General features: G+C 36.0%; 1 protein-coding gene across 7 annotated transcripts in view; it reads left to right on the top strand.

Moving 5' to 3' along the window:
- Positions 1–19,537, top strand: part of LOC128858609 (small conductance calcium-activated potassium channel protein) — a 174,457-nt gene that overhangs the window by 10,755 nt on the left and 144,165 nt on the right. For all 7 annotated transcript variants that reach the window (XM_054095015.1, XM_054095020.1, XM_054095019.1 and 4 more), the window contains one exon: positions 16,000–16,980. In XM_054095015.1, coding sequence (XP_053950990.1) covers positions 16,000–16,980 — 981 coding nt within the window. The remainder of the gene's footprint in view (positions 1–15,999; positions 16,981–19,537) is intronic.

Raw genomic sequence — 19,537 nt, 5'->3', positions numbered from 1 at the left:
TCCCGTGTAGTTAAACGGCGGCACGTATGGAGTGAGCCTATCTATAGGAAGCGGACCCATTAATCTAGCTACTGGTGTTGCCTTGTTCACTCGGCACTCGGCCACGCTGTGCAATAGGTTTCTTAGACGAGGCACCCAGGCATGCATGTCCAGGCGGCAAAATAATGGGGCGTCGCGTGCTAATTGAAAGCCAGCTGGCAGTGTCGATGGGTCCCTTCACACAAAGAATGCCCTCTTCGTTCACGTACGGCGAAAGTTGTATCAGCGGTGCTATTACGAGCAATTCCATTACCCTTCTCAATGGATTGAAACTACTCAGCATAAACCTCGCGCTTAGTGCTTGTGGCGGCCAAAATCTCTGCTACCCTTTGCTGCACAAAGGACTTGTAACGTCGATGCTCGCTTTGGATCCATTTGATCGCAGTCTTTGAGAGAGCAATCACCTGACAGGATTCTACGGTATTTTCCAAGATCCTGCAATAAAATCTACGATACGGAAGGGGCTCTCATTAGTTTGATCGTAACAGCTGACAGGGGACTGCGTTTACGTCGGTGACTGTTTTCAACATAACCTTGGGGATGTTTGCGAACCGCTGCTATTTCTTGCTTATCTCTCTGTTCAATGGCTGCCAGCTCATATAAAGCTTTGATGCTCTCTATAGCATCTCCCATAGGGTGATGAATTGAGCGCCTTTTGCCATCCTCCATCATTTCAACTAGGCTTCATAAGACCGTACAGTGCCGTTCGCTTGCTATCCCCGCTATCACCATTCGTCTCCTCATGCTGCAAATACGGCATAGAAATCTGGGGATCTGCAAGTAAAAGTAACATTAACATTATTCAACGACTACAATCAAAAATACTCAGAACTATAGCCAATGCACCTTCGTATGCCCCATCAAAGATATTCATCGCGACCTCAACACCGATACAGTAGCAGAAATCATCCGCAAACGCTGCACAAATCATATTGTCCGTTTAAGGATCCATACAAATACTGACATGCGACAACTTCCATCAACAGAAAGGGCAAACTCCAGGCGGCTCAAACGACCAACCCCAACTCAGCTGATAACTAGAATAATTTAAAGCTATGCACATACACTTGTAAGCTCACACAAAAACTTAACCAAAACGTAATATTGATAATGATTAATGTTACTAAATCCAAGCTGTAGAAAGAATTACTTAGTGTCATATGACAGGTGTAATTAATAAAGGAGGCAAAAAAAAAAACTTTAGGATAGGAGTAAATTATTATCTTTAACGTTTTCACTGAGGTGGTTGATTTCTCTGATATTCCTTTGAGAATTCCTCTCAATATTCCGCTAAGAAATTTGTCGCATACTGACTTTTTTTATTTGTATTCTTCTATGTTGGATGAATGAACTTAGCTATATTGTGGATTTTGATGTATCACTTCTTGGAGTGGTTTTAAAAAATATAATTTTAAATTTAGTTCAATTTATAATGGCACCTGTGAATTATTTATAATTTATGTATCATATTTGCACTCGTTTAGTCAGTAAGAATTTTTTGATTGACTGAGATATGGTAATAGGGTACAATATGTAAATAAATATTTAAAAATAAGTTCATCCATCCTGCTACGCTGCCCACTATGTTTCATCGCCTTTTTACATGACCTACCGGCATACGAAATGTCCACATAAAATAAGCCATAAAAAAAAGACAATTTTATATGAAACAGCTTGTCTGTTATTATAAGAAAATAAAAGTGTGTAACATGAAAATAGTATTTATAAACATGTATTAAATTGTATATCATGCTGTCAACACAAATTCAAATCCCTTCGAGAGCAAATCCTTCTTGACTCGACTTTTTAAAAAAAGCATGAAGACAATAGGTCTGTTCATTTAAAAATTATGTAATAACTTGCCTGTAACTTAATTTCCGAGAATTCTCTCTCAAAGAGAAAAATATAAAAAAAAGTACATGAATGCAAAACCAGTTGCAATTTGCAAGTTTTACGAACAGCTGATTTAATTGTTGGCTTTTTTCTATTGAGATACCTCGTGTTAAATTAAAAAAAAAATAAAGCGAATAAAATGCAAAATACCGAGCTTGGGAATCATTTCATTTTGTCCACAATAATTTGTTCCATTTCTTCATCGCTGTCAAATGAAGAACATTCCATTAGCAGTTGCAATTCGCAAATTTTAATTCGTGTTTATTACTATTATTATTTATTTTATTTTGCGATCAGCTATTTTTCTTACTTGCAAATTCTTACAAGAAAAATTTTATTCTGTAAAAATGAAATGCCATTTTGCTCTCTCACTTTCTCCTACTTTGGGTACATGCACACCAAAACGTGATAATTTGTGACAATTGTTAAAACTATTTGCTTCATGAGCAGACCTAATATCAAAAATTGGCAATTTGCTATTATTCAGCAAAAAACTCTTGATCAATCTTAAGATTGGAAGAAATGGAAGAAAATAAAATTAAGTAATCAAATAAATAAATTTACTAATCATTTCAGTCAATCAGTCATAATTTTATAAAAAAAATGGAAAATATTCAATTGAAAACGATTTTATTGTTTTTCAAAATATTCTCCATGGGGATCAGTACACACTCGTATTTGTTTGAACCTTTTTTCACAAGGTGGCCATGCAAAATCTAACTAATGCTCGTTGTACTCGTATTAGTGCCTAAGGATGTCTTAATCTCGTGTTATGTGACATGACATTCCTGTCTAATCACTCGTACACATCATCAATATTTTCTGGCACTCAACTGATTTTTGACGAGATTCCAGGAATTCGTCGATGGGCGAACACTGTCTATGATAAAATTCATTATAACAGGTTTTTTAGGATGCTCGAATGGTGCTGTATAGTGATTTTAATTCATCCAAGTCGAAAATTGTGAAAAATAATCGCACGAATTATTCGTAAACAACACTACTTGTATTAAACAAACAGGGTACAATTCCCAGCGATTTGTTGCAATTCCGAGAAAATCCATTTCGTACGGCGAGGCGCGGGCACAAATCCCAAGTAATTGAAAATTTTCATTTACCTGGGATTTGTTGCTAGTTTGTGGACTTTCTCATTTTTTTACTGACCGTCGTCGAGATAAGAGTAAGCAGAAAAATGAGAAGTTTAAAAAAAAATATTGTATACTCCTCTGAAGCACTCATTTCCATATTTCCTAACAACATAATATGAGAACGATTGCTCCTATTTAGCGACAATTCTTTAATCCAAACTTGTTTTTTTCTTTTCTCGGTTTTTTTTTCTTAATGCACATGTCCTCATCCGCTGTTTTGTTTCGCATGTTAACAGTACGACGATCGCAAGGAAATTATGGTTTATGGATTTGTGTACAGTGTATGTGCTACGTACTAGGCACAAATCGCTGGGAATTGCGCCCTGTTTGAGGCCAGCTTTACACACAAAAGCGAAGCTATAAAATTTGATACGAAAATAATAAGAAAAATATATCCACTAGGTTTTACTAAATTTTACAGCTCTGCAAAATCTAACCATATAACAAATGGGCTAAAAGGACCCAAGCCTAACAAAGAAAACACGTTTTTTTATTCAAAATTAGCTTTATTCATCAATGTATTGTAATTTCCACCAAAAACAATGCAATTAATCCAGCGCTGTTCTAATATTTCAATACCACTTTTGTAGAACAATTTGACAAGCATTTTTTTAGGTCTGCGAACAGCCAGTAGTCCCTGGGAACCAAAACGGCGACACCTTCTTTGAACAGAGCTTTCTCATAGTCAAATGCTCATGCAAAATAAAACCAACACGTTCTTTTGATATCTTTACTATTTCAGCTAACTCACGCAACCTCACTTTTCGATCATTTCAAACGATTTTGTCATTTTTTTTATGTTTTCTGGTTTTACCGCTTTATTTGGACGTCCAATGCGTTGTGCACCATCGGTGTCTCTACGGCCACGTTTGAAGTCAGCAATCCATGATGTATTGTTGTTTCTAATGGAGCGGAGTCCCGCTTCGTTTAAACTGTATTTTTTCCTTCCATAAGTGGTGTAAAATTAAAATACAAAATTCTTTTTGATCCATTTCGGAAATAATAAAGGTAGCGCCACTTTTAGCACAATAACTCATGAACCAAAAAATAGAATATAATTAAATTTTACCAGCTGTCTTTTTAAGGTAAGTACTAACTGAAGGTAAACACATTAGAACTAGTGCCATCTATGTGTTACGCTCGAGACTTTTCAGCCCAAGTCTTAGATATAAAAATGTATACAGGGTGGGTCATATAGCGTTTGCTTTTTGAATCACCTATTTTTTTGAGAATGGTAACACAAATGACATGTCAAATGTGTTCATAATTTACGTAAAGGTTTGACAATTACGAAATGGGACGCTATACACTTGAACAAAATTGGGAAATATTGAAAACCTATTTCCAAAGTGGTGAGTCTTCTTCTTCTTTTCTGATGAAGCTCATTTTCACATCAGTGGCTACGTCACTTTTTTTCAAAAAATGTCACACTGCCAAAGTTACACTCGAACTTTTGGCTACCGTTTTTGAAAACCAAAAAATCAGTGAAATTCCGATATCAATTGGCCGCCTCGGAGCTGTGATTTAAGCCCGTTGGACTATTTTTTGAGTGGAGCCGTTAAGGACAAATGCTATGCGAACCATCCAGAGACGATTGATGCTTTAAAACACGAAATCGAAGTTGCCATTCATGAAATTGGAGCCCAAACAATCGAAAATGTGCTTAAAAATTGGGTTGATCGAATGGCCTACTGTAAAGCCAGTCGTGGCAGTCATTTGAACGATATTATTTTTCATTCATAAATGACAATTTTCAATCTTCAAAATAAAAAAAAAAGTTTAAAAAAATATTGATTAGTTTTTTTTATAGCCGATTCAAAAAGCAAATTCTACATGGCCCACCCTATATAATTGGCGTTAGATGTTTGAGAGAACTTTTCTTCGAATTTGTGGTGTGTGTCTTGAAGCTTTTTCACAAATGCAGGACCTATAGTTTTATGCCGCGTTCGAACGGCAGATAGTTTTATGGAGAGCTTTTTCATGGCAGAAATACCTTCGGAGGTTTGCCATTGCATACCAAGGGGTGACCGCTTTAAAAAAAAACCTGTTTCAACCCTAAGAGTATCATGCCCGCACTGAGTTTCGATCCCGAACCCTACCGACTGCGAGTTACACACAAAGCTCTTCGAATAAATTACCAATTGGTGTTCTCGAGATAATTTTATGTCCGGAGCACAAATCACGGAAATCATTTTTTGGACGTATGCCATGAGTCAACTAAAAGTTTGTGCTGACATCCTAAAGGACTGTCCGGATGACGACTCATTGGAAAATTATACTATTGAATCGAAAGAATTGTGTTTTGATGTTTTGCTTTATTATTTGAAAAAAAAAAAAAATTATTTCGAAAATATGAGTTCGAAATGAATAAACCCGTTTTTGTTCGTTTAGGGTTCTGATTTTTTTTGGAAAATATTTCGAAAGTATAGAGCGATTTACCAATTACAACAGTGTCATAAGCATCTACATCAGAACTTGCATTTGTGCGACTGTCGTGACAAGACGTCTGTAATGCCTGAGAAGAGTTTCAAATTTTCTGGCTTTTCAAAGCCTTGAACCAATTTATCATTTAAAGCGTAAGCGCGCTGAGCCCCAAAGTCAGAAGAGTTTGGTGTGGAATATTTGTCTTCAGCGGTCACAGCACGAATCAAAAAACAAAAGATGGTCTCATGTTGCATGAACTTTGCATCTTCTGCCGACGTACCCATGGTCTTAAAATGTTTTTCCAAATATGTAGTGAACGTGAAATAATCCGTTGATAACTTTTCGTGCTAAGCATGCAAAGCCCCCACCAACACCAATTAGTATATAAGTACGTGCATTAAGTTTAACTAATTAAGTTTTAATGCAATGCTTCATCCCTTTTAAAACCATCATGTTTTAATAATGAAAGATAGTAGAAGTTCTGGCAACACTTCGAAACTGTTGGTTAAACTATTTTCAAACTTATGGACCATATGAGAATTCTTAAATATAGTTTCATGTGAAAGTGTGTATTTATTTGCTTGTATATTTTCTTTCACGTATGCACATACATACACTTATAGAATAATATAAATATACATCTTGGTATATACTTTATTATATGCATTGTGGAACACAGTGCGGCTATCCATAATTTTTTGGCCCGAATCGAGCTGTCAGTTTCAGTTTGTTTAAGAAATGTCTGTCAAAATAGTCAGCAGCCAACAAGAAGTGAACCTAAAGCGGCCATTGGCTGCACGGGTAGAATAGCTTGGCGCTATTTATAGATGTATGACAATATGTGTGCATTTAGGGTTTTCTTATTTGAAAGGCCCATGTTTTGTTTTGGCTCGGTGGCACGGCTACGAGAAGTGCAATTTCTGATGATTCTGGTTTGAGGGTCCAAGCCTGGTTTATTTTGAGGGCATGCTTCGATTTTGGCTTATTAATATAGACCTGAGACTTGAGAAAACTCCGCAAGAAAAGTTTAACAAGATCAAATCACATGATATTGGTGGATAGTTTATGTGTGTGTTATCTGAACTCGTCATAATAAAATTTAATCATTTGTATCTACTGCGGGCTGTTGTTCCGTGTGTTGTATTTTTCCACAGCACGAATATATCCTTGCGGTCGAGCTCTGACCACAGAAAGTCACTTAACATCGCTCTATGCTGAGTACCATTAACGGCGATAGAATCTCTTTTCTCATTTCGAAAGATATAACACAGACCGCAGCAAAAAGTCGAACACTTGTTGATTAGGTTTGCTCCAATAATGGAAATTATGATTGTTGACATGACCACTCAGCTATAAATGGGCTTCGTCCGAGAAGGTGATGTTGTGACCGAAATCTCCGTGTTTTCGATGAAGCGATGCGAGATAAAATGCAATCCTCACTGGATGTTTTGATAGCTGCATGCCATTTGTAGCTTTGACAACTGCTGGAACACAACATTAAAAAACTTCCATTGCTATCTTGCCACACTATGCAACGAGATACTCGTATAAATATCATGTACATAATATGTAAAATTATATTGAATAACACTGTGGAACAAATTCAGGTTAGCAAAAATTAGGTCCATTCTGAGAGTGGCGGGTGAAAATAGAGGCGAAATTAGAAGACCCGTATCGCGCCGTTTGTTTATGTTAGTTCGAATTTTTTTTTAATCGGCTTTCGAAGTTTGCAGTCAAATGCTGATTTTCAGTATATTGTTTCATAAGTACCACAAAAATTTTCGAAATCAATTTTTTCAAAAATTGTAATTGTTGCACAAGTCTCTAGCAATAATTTGGCTTTTACAGATTGAAAAAATATCAATTAGTCGACGAGTTATAGCCAAAAAACCATATAAACAATTTTGCTCCGATTTCGAACTTCGAAGGCCGATTAAAAAAAAATTCGAACTAACATAAAAAAACGGCGCGATACGGGTCTTCTAATTTCGCCTCTATTTTCACCCGCCACTCTCAGAATGGACCTAATTTTTGCTAACCTGAATTTGTTCCACAGTGTAATTGTAGTAGTAGTATAATATGTACATTCACAATATCACTATTAACGGTTTGCTTTATTTATGGTTTATGAGGACTTCCAGCTCGAAAATTTTACACAAAAGAACCAACAACAATTAATTTGTTGCTGATGTTGCTGTTGTAGCAATTTACTAAACCCTGCCAGTGCGGCGTAGTCACCGATCGTCTTCGTCTAACTCATCAACTCATGGGAGCTTCGAGATGTAGTAGAAGTTGAAAAGCAAGGGTGAAAGTCCTTTCGGTGTAGATCACGTTGCTTTATTCTCCTCTGCTTTGAGTTTTGATCTCGGAAAATGGCTGACGAATGCCGACCACTCAAATAATTCGCGGATCACTTCTTTAGTCCTGGCGGGAATGTCGACTGTAAAATATCATCTAGTGGCGTGTAGGAGCTGACTGTGGCGAAAGCCCTCTTTAAGTTCAGGAGTCCTCTCGCAGGGACGGATTTGGTTGAGCCTACGTTGAGTTTACCTGGGTGTTTATGGCAGTGAGTGCTGGTGGTACTGTGCACTCAGCGAAATCCATGCTGATGTGTGGCTGGGGTCAGATTTTTCGTGAAGTGGGACTAGGAGGACTTCATAAGACTCCCTTTGCTATCAAATGACCTTTTCAATCTCTCCATCAATTTTCCATTCCCAACATAGGTTTTGTAAAGACAAAATAACTATTGGTATTGCTATTCCTGAATTCACAACTTCCATCTCAGGTTTAGAGAAAATGCTTCCACTGATATACAATAATATATATTGTTTTCTGATGTAGTTGATAAAGCATCCACTCATTGCTTATTTATAAACTCTATCTTCTCAGTTTTCAACTTGGTCTCCTCCGTTGGATGTTTTCTTTTTCTATGATATGGCGATGAAGAAAAGTTTTTTAAACAATACGCACGATTGAAGAAAAATGTTTAATACGAACTGAATACTATCTTTAGTTGGTGTAATACAAATGATATGCCATTAAATCTTAAGAAAGGCAAAATTATGTGTGTCTCAAGAAGAACTGTTTAGCCGACTTCTCATAAAATACGCTATTGCAGGCTGGAACAAAAATACATATAACTTTGTTGACTTAGGTGTTGTAATGTGTTAAAATTTTTTTGATGGGTCTCGCTATATGATTTTTCTTCATGCAATAGTCATCTAAAGCGTATCAAACTTCCTATTCGTAGAAAAACGATTGAAATAATATTTATGACTAAACTGCTTATATGTTAAGATCGACTTGTATCCCATTGCTTATGGCAGAAGTTGTCTTTAATATTCCCTCTCTCTCTCTTTGAAATCATGCAAAACCAATTACAAACTTTATGAACCATTTCAGCTGAGGAATTTCTGTTCTGTAGTTGAATATTTTTTGGTCGAGACCTTGACAAACTTTTGCCTTTCATGGTCCAGCACCAAAACAAAAATGATCCGTACGTCACGCGGATTCCGTCGCTCTTGTCGGTTGGGTTGCATTCAATAACATTATTAATAATATATTCAAATTAGAAGCTTGCCATTTTAATCCCTTTGAGCCATTTTGATTTACTAATGGTGGATTTTTACATGGCTTGAGTTCCTGAGTACTTTTATATGCCTGATGAGAGGCCTGAAACCAGAGAACGCAATTAAAAATACATATATAAATAGAGAAATCAGATTTTCGATACAAAAGGCCACCGTGTACTAATAATTTCCTTCAGTGTATAATAAAATGTCAGCGGTATCATTACTCCAGTACAAGAGACGATCATAACCAAGCCTCATATGAATGTTCAATAAGCGTAAGCGAGGTAAAAACATTAGCATGAGCCAAACAATAACAACACATCAATACCTGCTTCCTCCGTTTTGCACTACATGCAACCAACTTTTAACACATAGGAAGATTTATGTGCAACAGTTATTATACCTTTGCGCCCATAACACGTAATTTCATGGGAGGCACACACCTAATCTATATATTAAAAATTCCACCAGAAAACAATATACAAATGATAGAGAGGCAAGAGACTTCTGTCATTACTCACCACAGATAAACAAAAAGGTATAGAAGATAAGACGCTTATACCTTTTGGTCCCTAGCGATACCAGACGGAGATCGACCTCTATGAATACCGAAAGTAGACATCATGTAGGATGTCAGCGCTTTTGGCGAATCTAAGCAGCGCTGGGAGATGCGCTTTTAAGACGTCCTCCAGACCCTCAAACAATGGGGCTACCAGGCATTTTAAACGCGTTTTTTAAAATGTCGGACAAACGCACAGAAGGTGTTTTAAAGTTTTCTCAACATCCTCTATGCATTTTCTGCATTTGTCAGTATTAGCCATCCCTATCTTGTACGCATGTGCAGCCAATAGATTATGAACTGTTAGCATACTTATGATAGTTCTGGAGTCCTTTCGCGAGAGCGTAAGTACAAATTGAGTCAGTTTTTTGTCGTTAGTTATGTGTAGAACGTTTGCTGTTTTGCATGTGGTCAGATTAGTCCACCTAGCTTCCACCCGCCTTTTCATGTAGTCGTCCATTTCATTGTGTGTTGTATTTAGCGGTTTTGGCATGTCGTTCTCTTGCTCAAAAGGTAGTCTAACAGCACCTTTTGCTATCTCATCTACTATTTCGTTCTCGATAATGCCTTTGTAACCAGGTACCCAGTAGATATGCAGCCTACTGTTTGCGGCTAGCTTTTCTATGGCCTCCTTGCTCCGTCGAACATTTTTGGTCTTAATACAATATGAGCTTATTGCTTTTATTGCTGCTTGACTGCCCACGTATATATTAATTGTTGAGTTCTTTCTTGTTGTAGTGTAGGCTAGCTCCGCGGCTTTCCCCACAGCAAAAATTTCCGCTTGGAAAATATTGCAGCTTGATAGGCTGCCTTATCCCTAGTTTTGAGCAGTAAATTCCCGCTCCCAATCCATCTGAAGTTTTAGAGCCGTCTGTAAAGATGTGAAAAGTCCTATGGCCAGGCTTCATGCCTTTTTGCCATCCCTCCTCTTCAATTGTAGTGCGAAATCTTCTCTCCCAAATAAAGTACGGAGTCATGTAGTCTGTGCAACCTGAGCTCCACTTTCCTATTGAGCTGCGACCGAGGGTTCTGCTGGTGAATACTCCAGCAGCCACTAACCTCCTCGCGGATTTCGCTGCCAGGCTTTCCGCCATAAGGTCAATAGGTGGCATGCTGAGTATCATTTCCAGCGCCACCCTTGGAGTGGTTTTCATCGCTTCTATTAAGTAACTTTGAGTCCTTTTTAATCTTCATGTGATCACCTGGGTCTTACCAGACTTTTTCCAATGGCATCTCGAAACCTTTACCGTTTATCCATTTCCTATTTTACAATATCTTAAGGTAAACAATTTTAAAAATATTTGCGATTATTTAATTAACAGGAGTATTACAAATAAATTATCGCTTAATATCCAAAAATACTTTCATATGACATTTTCTAAAATACTAAATTCAATAGGCTCTGCTTATAGCCTTCGAAAAAATCGATATGCTCAAGTTCACGTTCAAAATTTTTCGAGTACTGAGTATCGGATGAGGTGTGTAGGTTACTCATACGCCTGGGCTGTTCGAAAATGTGGGAACAAAATCGGGTGCTATAATTCATAGACAACGGCTTAGAAGAGCTTCATTTTGTAGAACCTTTACCGTCTTACTGTTCCCAGTGTACGGCCATAGATTTGAAGCCTCTTGCTTCTAGACGCACTATATATGTACATAGCTTGAGGCCACAGTAGCCATAGCTATAAGCTTATTGTATTTTAGAGTTAACTATAAATACAATTGTCAATAAAAAAAAGTACATATAGTTCGTAATCACGATGGAAAGAATAATGAGATGGGGCCTATCTCGGTCCTGTTCCTTTGCGCTCAGCGAATTTGACAACGAGTTACTTGATTATAGCTCCAGTATGGCCAAATTACCATTTTCGTAACTTGATATAGCATTTTTTTTTGTTATTTAGTCTCGGAGTTCTGTTCTCATTAAAATGTAATGTTTATAATTTTGTAAAATATACATTTTTTAATAATTACAATACTTAAATAATTCACTCAGTTTCATTTAGCTTTACTTTTTTTAAACATCTGGTGACATTGCCCGCGATTGCAGGTGTTGTTGTGTTCTTCTGCTTTCGGCAGTCAAATCTCTCTCTCGCTACTGCAGTGTTGCCTAGCTTTGGATATAAAAACGCACTAAAATGCCCATTTAAAGAAAATAAAACACCAAATTTTTATTGAATCACTTAAAAAACTTTGTATGCGTGACAAATTGTCTTTAGAATGTGCATTTTTTTTTTAATAAATGTATTATGCTTATGTACAAGTTAATTTATGATTTTTTTTTAAGCGAAACTCTTTTGTTATTTGCTATATTTGAGATTATGTAACTAGATAAGGTACTCTTTTTGTAAAAATGTCAGTATAGTTTCTTTAGTACTTTGTGGTATTTTGTGGCTTATTTTTACAATTAATACACCTCTTGATGCTCTATGTCCCACTAAGGATTGATGACCGGAAGAAACGATTACACCTCTATGGTTTTAATTCGCACTCGGTAAATTCAAACGCCTTTTAAAATATGTAAAAAGGTTTGCAATCTTACGAAGAGTTGAGAGAGGGACATTTAATATTCTTGCATAACCTTAAAAGGAGCAAAAAATTTAATTCACACTATCAAAACATCAAATTTTATAAGAACCAACTAATTTTCATTAGCACTAAAATCTTCACAGAGTGGCCTTTTTTAACCTTCTTTTGTATAATAAACCCTTTTTAACTTAAAGCTTCAATAGCTTTAAATTAAAAAAAGAAACAAACACGAAACTTCAAAATTTTCGCATTTTAGGTATAAAAAAGCACTAAATTTATTGCGAAGGGCAAATGGTTGGCAACACTGCACAACTCGGAAAAACGTGACGTCACGCACTCTTGATGGGCGCAATCTTCTTGGATTCTTGGTTCGCAATATTTATCTACGACATTTCTCACAGAGCACTGCGTTTTTATTCTCCGTTTTATGCAAAAGTTTCTAAATCAATTTAATCAAATTTTGCTTCCATTACAAGAGCTTTTAATGAACTAAAGACAGCATTGATCTAGATATTGCTCTTCTCACATAATTTTTTTCTTTTTTTATTAGCATGAGTTCGTTATTGTACTTTTGGTCTGTGAAGTTTAGTAGTTATAGACTTAAGTAATATAATTGAATAAATATTGTAAATAAATAAAATAATAGGTTTTTAAAAATTAGATTTTGAGCAGGCCTACGAATATATATGTAAATAACTAAATCAATATTTAAATCCCTCCACACTTTCAAACTCAAATGCGCATAAGTGTTTCACAGGCGAACATTAAAGAAATGCTCTATAGCAAGGAAATGCTTCTTCTAAAGTTTGGGTTTATTTTTTTGTGTTTTTGTTCCGTCAATATTTTTAATGAAAATAAACTTATACATACTTGTTTACCCTTTGCTCATTCATACATATGTGGATTGGGCAAACATATGAGGTCTCAAAGGGACAAACAAAAAAGGTGCCCGCACGAAGGTTAAATTGACTGTAGATGTATGTATATGTATATAGCAAATTCCTTCAAGCAAGTGAATAGGGTATGCGCTGATGAAAAATGATGCCGTGATGAAGTGGCGTCGTGCTGAATGATGTCTTTAGCGCATTAACGCCTTTTACCTAGTCACTTGTATGTCCTATTCAGCATTTTAATTAATGTAAAACTTTCAGCCTTATTACATTATAAGCAGACTATGTACCGAAGTACTCTTAAGTACACAGAAAGCGAATGTGAATAAGCAAGAATGGACTCACCGTGTAGAACCAGTGTAAAATATATGCCTGTAACTTCGTATATAAAGCAATTAAAATTAAATTATTTGTGTATAAGCAAACATTTCCTTCATCGCTATAACCGTCATCAAAGTTTATGTATGTATGTGTTTGTGAATACGCAAGGCGCATGCGAATTGGGGAAGGATTTGTTCAACGCTCCACTACATAGAAAACGTTACGCCAAATTTCAACTGCTAACATCATCATTGGATAAGAAATGAACAATAAAACCAACGACCTTTGCTAATAAAAATGTTACTAAAGAGTAGAGCGGGCACAATTGCAAACACGTTGACGAGCGAATAAAAAAAAAATTGCCGAAAAAGGTAGCTACTTAAAAAAGGAATTATAATTTGGTGGCATTAGTATCAAAGCACGAAACGATGCAAAATCAAGCAGCTGTTCAAGTGCTTAAGGTCAAAACCAAGTACTGCCTCTGAATAATAGAACAGGAACACTCATTACCATCTCCTGATGGTAATTAGGCACACAAATGGGAGGCCTTTCGTGTTAACTTCCACTACGAACAGGTAGAAATGCAGAATTATAATTACATGAATGATGGCAATGCCATCATTGTTGCACAGTCTGCGATATCCGACGTCATTAATGCTCCCAGCTCTGAGCCTTATATATAGATTAGATATAAATTATTATTTTTTAAATAAAGCATGGAGTATCGTCTTCTGCATATTTGTGAAGGGCAATTTAAAGACCTTTTTTCCGTTCGAATTCAATGGTAATATTTAAAGCGTACAGGTAAATATTCCATGTCAACTGATCCAGTATTTCGGACATGGTCTTAAATTTTTCTAAAAATTGATTTGGTTGAAGACTTGAGTAACCGAGTGAAAAATATTTTTTGTTGGCTCCCCTCTCTAATTGTGTATTCTGCGTATCAGTTTGTACATGCACTAGTATAGCTCTTTAACGCCGTATTTGAATAGCTCAGCCAAGGAGCCCTTCATTAATTGCCATCAATTCTTTTACTCACGGCAGAATTCTTTATCATTTTCATGTGAGCAAAATGATCTCCTATAACAAAAAAAAAAAAAAAAAACAGATCTATGGTTAAAAATTGTGTTGAGATTTTGTTTGTGAGATGTAAACTTTCATTTATTTTCGGTTTCATCAAATACGGAGACATAAACCTTCATTTCGTAGCGTGTAATTATAAATTTGAGATTTTTTAATAACAAATAGTAAAATAAATTTGTAAGGAGCTGTATTCTGATACCGATGAATCCTGATACACAATATGTGTATGTAGTATGTAATATAGTAATATGTAGTAAGTAAAATGTGTTCAACGAGATTCGAACCTACGTTTCTCTCTGAATTCCGAATGGTAGTCACGCACCAACCCATTCGGCAACGGTGACCGGAATTTATATGAGTTACTTTAAGAGGCCATGCCAAGAAGTGGTTGGTGACATCCGGGCATTTGTTTTAGATAAACATACACGCACTAATTGCTATTTGGATAGTACCAAACTGTTACAATATCAAGGATAAGGAAACTTATTGGTGTCTACTGTCTCTATAATACCGGTTCTTAACACTAAGCTCACGGACGTTTCTTATATATCTGTATCTACGGTACCTGCCAAATGAATGGGTGAATTTAAAAATCCAATTTATTCCAGTTAACTTCAAATTGCACAATATTTGTCTTCACGTTTAAGTAAAGCATCAAGAAATAATAACAATAATAGCAACGTGTAGTCTTACTTACTCAGTACATTTTTACAGGTATATTCCGCTTTGCCTGTGCATTTTCCGCATACCACTTTTGTAGAAGTGGTTTGTGGTTGTCTTCTATTTGTACACCTGCATGTCTGGTGCTTAGAAGGATAACGTCTATGTACGGCTTACTTTTATATACAGTAAGGATACAATTTTCTGATTTATGTAGAAACAAAGCCATCTTATCTTATTTCCTTTACGGGATAAGCGTACTCGTCAATTTGAGAAATAAGTATACCACATATGAATCTCAAACATAAAAAGCTTAGGAAAAAAGCGTGTATAAATTCTTTGGAAGAAATTATTAATTTTGCGATGCAAAACGGCTGAAATCGATGAAGCGGTTTTATTATTATTATTATTAACGTACTGGCAGATATTTAAGAGTAAAATCGCTGCGCTAATGCAGTGTTGCACTCCTTAACTGGAAACATAAAGAGCCATCTAAGAACTTTCGCGATGCGTTCGGTTTGTTGCCGGTTTTAGAACGAAGCTAGCATAGAAAGCTCGTTCGCGTGCGCTAACAATCAGAAAAGTTTGCTATTGCCTGCCGAGGGGTGACCGCTATTAGAAACAACTTTTTCTTAATTTTTGATCTTTCACCGAGATTCGAACCGACGTTCTCTCTCTGAATTCCGACTGGTAGGCACCAACCCATTCGACCACGGCTAAATTGTGGTGGTTTAACCCTCATCACCTCCATGCCAACACTAGTTTGATGTGAATGTAGCACGTTAAGATGAATATGTGAGATTGTATGGAGATGTATATTAATTTACTGTTAACTTTATACATTGATAATTTAATTTTATTTTTGCACTGTTTTGTTTTAGATGTCCCTACAAAAGCTAACTGAAAGCACAAATTCAGGTTATGTCAGCTCCGAAGAAACGGATTCACTGCTTATATCCAATACGCCAAAATGTAAGTCCTCTGTACTACGTCACATAAAAATGAGCTCAGTAAATGGACCAACATCGAACATGACTTCCTCAGCATCTGGCAAACCCGCCTTGATACGCCAGGACCGCACTTCTACATATCTAACGAGTCCGCAGCTTTCACAGCAAACTCGTATTGGATCCGAAGAAAGTGTACGCGGAGGTGGCGGAGATGATGACATCGAACAAGGCCTACGGCAGGCAACCGTGCCTGATATTGAAGTGCATGAAGAGGAGCAGACAAACCAACGGTCGACTCAAAAGAAATTGGAGTCAAATCATCTAAAACAGCAGCAATTACAGTCACATTCACGATCACAATTACAACAACAACACTCTCAACCGACCATATCAATAACGAATTTGAATACGTATCAGACGCCGCAAGAGTTTGCGCATCCCCAAAGTAATCCGAATTTGGGAACATCATCATATCAGAATCTCTCCTGTAGCTTAACATCGGGCGCGCAAAATCGGTGCCGCGCTTGTCGTAACTGTAGTAGACGAGCGTCAACCACGCCCATCTCGACAACGGCCAGTATTGGCATGGACCGGTCAACATCGAAAGACAGTGTTAAAAGTGCCTTTCAACAGGGTAACCTGTGTATATCCAGCTCTGCGATGCAACAACACGCACCGCCCTCTGTTCTCGTTACTTCATCGCCTACAAATGGGTCTCGCATAATCCGGCAAAGCTCTCAGCCAGAGTCCAGTACCACTGCCATTTGTTGTGGGGCCCACAGCTCTTGTGGCCACTCGCACACAGTTCCCAATGTTTCACTTAAACTGCTGCGGGACAGTGCTACGGACGGAATTGCCGGCATCGCTGCTGATTCGTTACGCATTAATGGTGGCATGCGTCCATTTAAGCAGGTAATCAATCATTGCATTATCCGGAAATATATATGTGTAAATATATGTATGTAAATAATCAATTGCCAATGCATCTATGTATGTTAGGGATGTGTGCATTAGGGATATTTGTTATTGCAATTAGTAACAGGAAATGAATATATAATACCTAGGCAGATTTGCAAGTTTTGAATGGTTGATTAACATATATTTGTACATACTATACATATGTATGTATAAGTAGCTACATGCCTGTCTACAACAACTCTTATCTTTGTTGTAACTAATTGTTTTCTTATCATGATTGTGGAACACAAAGCATACTTAAATATTATTGATCGTATGTACATATGTATGTATATTCACTTCTATATTTTGTTCTATCAACTTACACCATTACTACCTGGAGGAAATGCTTGCAATACCTTTCTAAGTTTCTAAACCTCCAAAACACTTTTCAGTTAACTTCACTACTTCACTTCTATAGCTAAAATATTGAACTTGGATGCATAAACTTATAGCTGCGCATTTATACAGCATTCAGACGCAGAAGTGTGGTTTTTAATTTGTTCGCTGCTTGTCAGCTATCTGGCTACATGCCAGTGGTAGTCCACTTGAAAGAGACGGTAATAGTCATAATGCCTCTGTTGCTGAGAGAATGGCTGGTTAGGTTACGCCTTTGTCATTGCCAAAGAATATAGTATGTATAATTGGCCCTTACATCCTTTATTGAGGTGGCGTTGCAAGAGATATTTACAAGTAAATAAAAGAAAATATTTATAGTAATTTGTGCAGACACCTGCAACCGTTCTACACTTTCGTTTGTAAGATACGTACTAAAATTTATATGAAAACCGTTACTTATATAGTTCGTTAATGGATGCATGTATAGTTAATATTATCAGTGGTTTTTGGTACTTCATAAAATCGCAAGAATATTCAAATGTGGTTGTAAAACAGCTGTGCAATTCAATGCACACTACTTCGATCTAAAAATGTGTACAGAAGTGCCTAAACGTCTGTTCGGAAGAAAGTTTGGTGCCAGTACCACTTCCACTTCCGATTTACCATTTTTGCAGAATTGTACAGGGCACGTTCCAATGTAAATAGGGATTCTTGAAGGTGGGTATTTTTAGTGAAGCCATTTACTTATAGTCACTTGCATTCAACAGTTAGATCCGTCATTACTGATATTTGCATGAATAGTTACAAAAAATAGCCCCACAAAAGAGCTAATAAAATGTGGTTTAAGCCTGTTAAACTTTTACTGGAACATTTCAATTTATGAATGTTCGTCTGTGGCAGAGTTAGCGGTTAGTATAAGTGGTTTAAAACGATATGATAAAGTTAATATTTTTTTTAGTCAAGAATCAAGCCTTTACATTTTCATATAAAATCGCTCACTGATGCTAATTATTGTTACTCTGCTTGGAAATTTCAAGTTAGTTCGTCTTTGAAGTTTGATTCCTCGATTCTTGCTGTCCTTCGAAAGATTTTATAAAGAAGCTATTATATTGTATATATTATATGTATATATTAATTTTTTTTATTTATTTATCTAGTCAAACATTAAGTGTTGGCCACTTTTAAAACTTTACTTAAGTATTGTCATTGCAAAGATGAGTATTTTTAATTTCATCCGAATAACTTTTATGTGAGAATTTTTTTATTTATATCTCTTTTCAAGATATGTTCAAATAAAAATTGGAAAATCCTTTTCTTATATTCTTACAATACGAATTTAATTCGAAAGTTTTCATATTTTTACAAAAACATTACAAAAAAAACAACTAATTTCTTTAACTTTGTAAATATCTTAAAAATGTTAACTTTTAATGCAAAATGAGGTTTCAACGAAATATAGCAAATTTAACTACCTTTAATTTAATTCAATTTAATTAAATGGAGATTTGCCAAGCATTGGATTGAATATTGCTCAGCAAGAAAAACTTATTTCTTAAAAATATTCAGAAAACTTGAGCAATTTGTATTGAAAAATTGTACGCAGTACTTTGCCGTTGAGGTTGTTTGACTCTGCCACTGACTACGAGTATTTAGTTAAAAACAGAACATGTTTACGAGGATGGCTCCATATACTCCTTTCAGCTAAAAATATCAATAAGAATTATGTTATCTTATCCACCAATTGAAATTTAATTCTTTTTTCTAATAGTTAGTTTTAAATCCTGGATGCCGAAATACATGATTCCAAAACACTGATTCAGTTGACAGACACATTAAACAAAAGAAATGTTGCCGTTGATGTCTTATCTGGCAACGATATTAGCGCTCTGTGATTCCAAAATATAAATTGCAATAGTTGTGTCAAAGTAACTTTATCCTCTAGCAAAAAATATAACTGCAGAGTTGCCAATATCTTTATTGAAAAAATTTCGATGCTTGAATTCTATAGGGAATTAAACAAATCTTTCCATTTTCAAGTAAATTATCTAATTTTGATACATGTAATTAATATATATTATAACACATAATTTCATAGTCACAGTAGTAAGTTCTATCCTCATGGATCATTTTCAAAATAATTAACAGGTTAGAAAAGCTTTTAACTAGTACATAC

This window comes from Anastrepha ludens, chromosome 3, assembly GCF_028408465.1.
Source record: "Anastrepha ludens isolate Willacy chromosome 3, idAnaLude1.1, whole genome shotgun sequence".
Classification (NCBI taxonomy): domain Eukaryota; kingdom Metazoa; phylum Arthropoda; class Insecta; order Diptera; family Tephritidae; genus Anastrepha; species Anastrepha ludens.
Note: the sequence above shows the minus strand (reverse complement) of the source record. Positions and strands in the feature narration are given on the sequence as shown.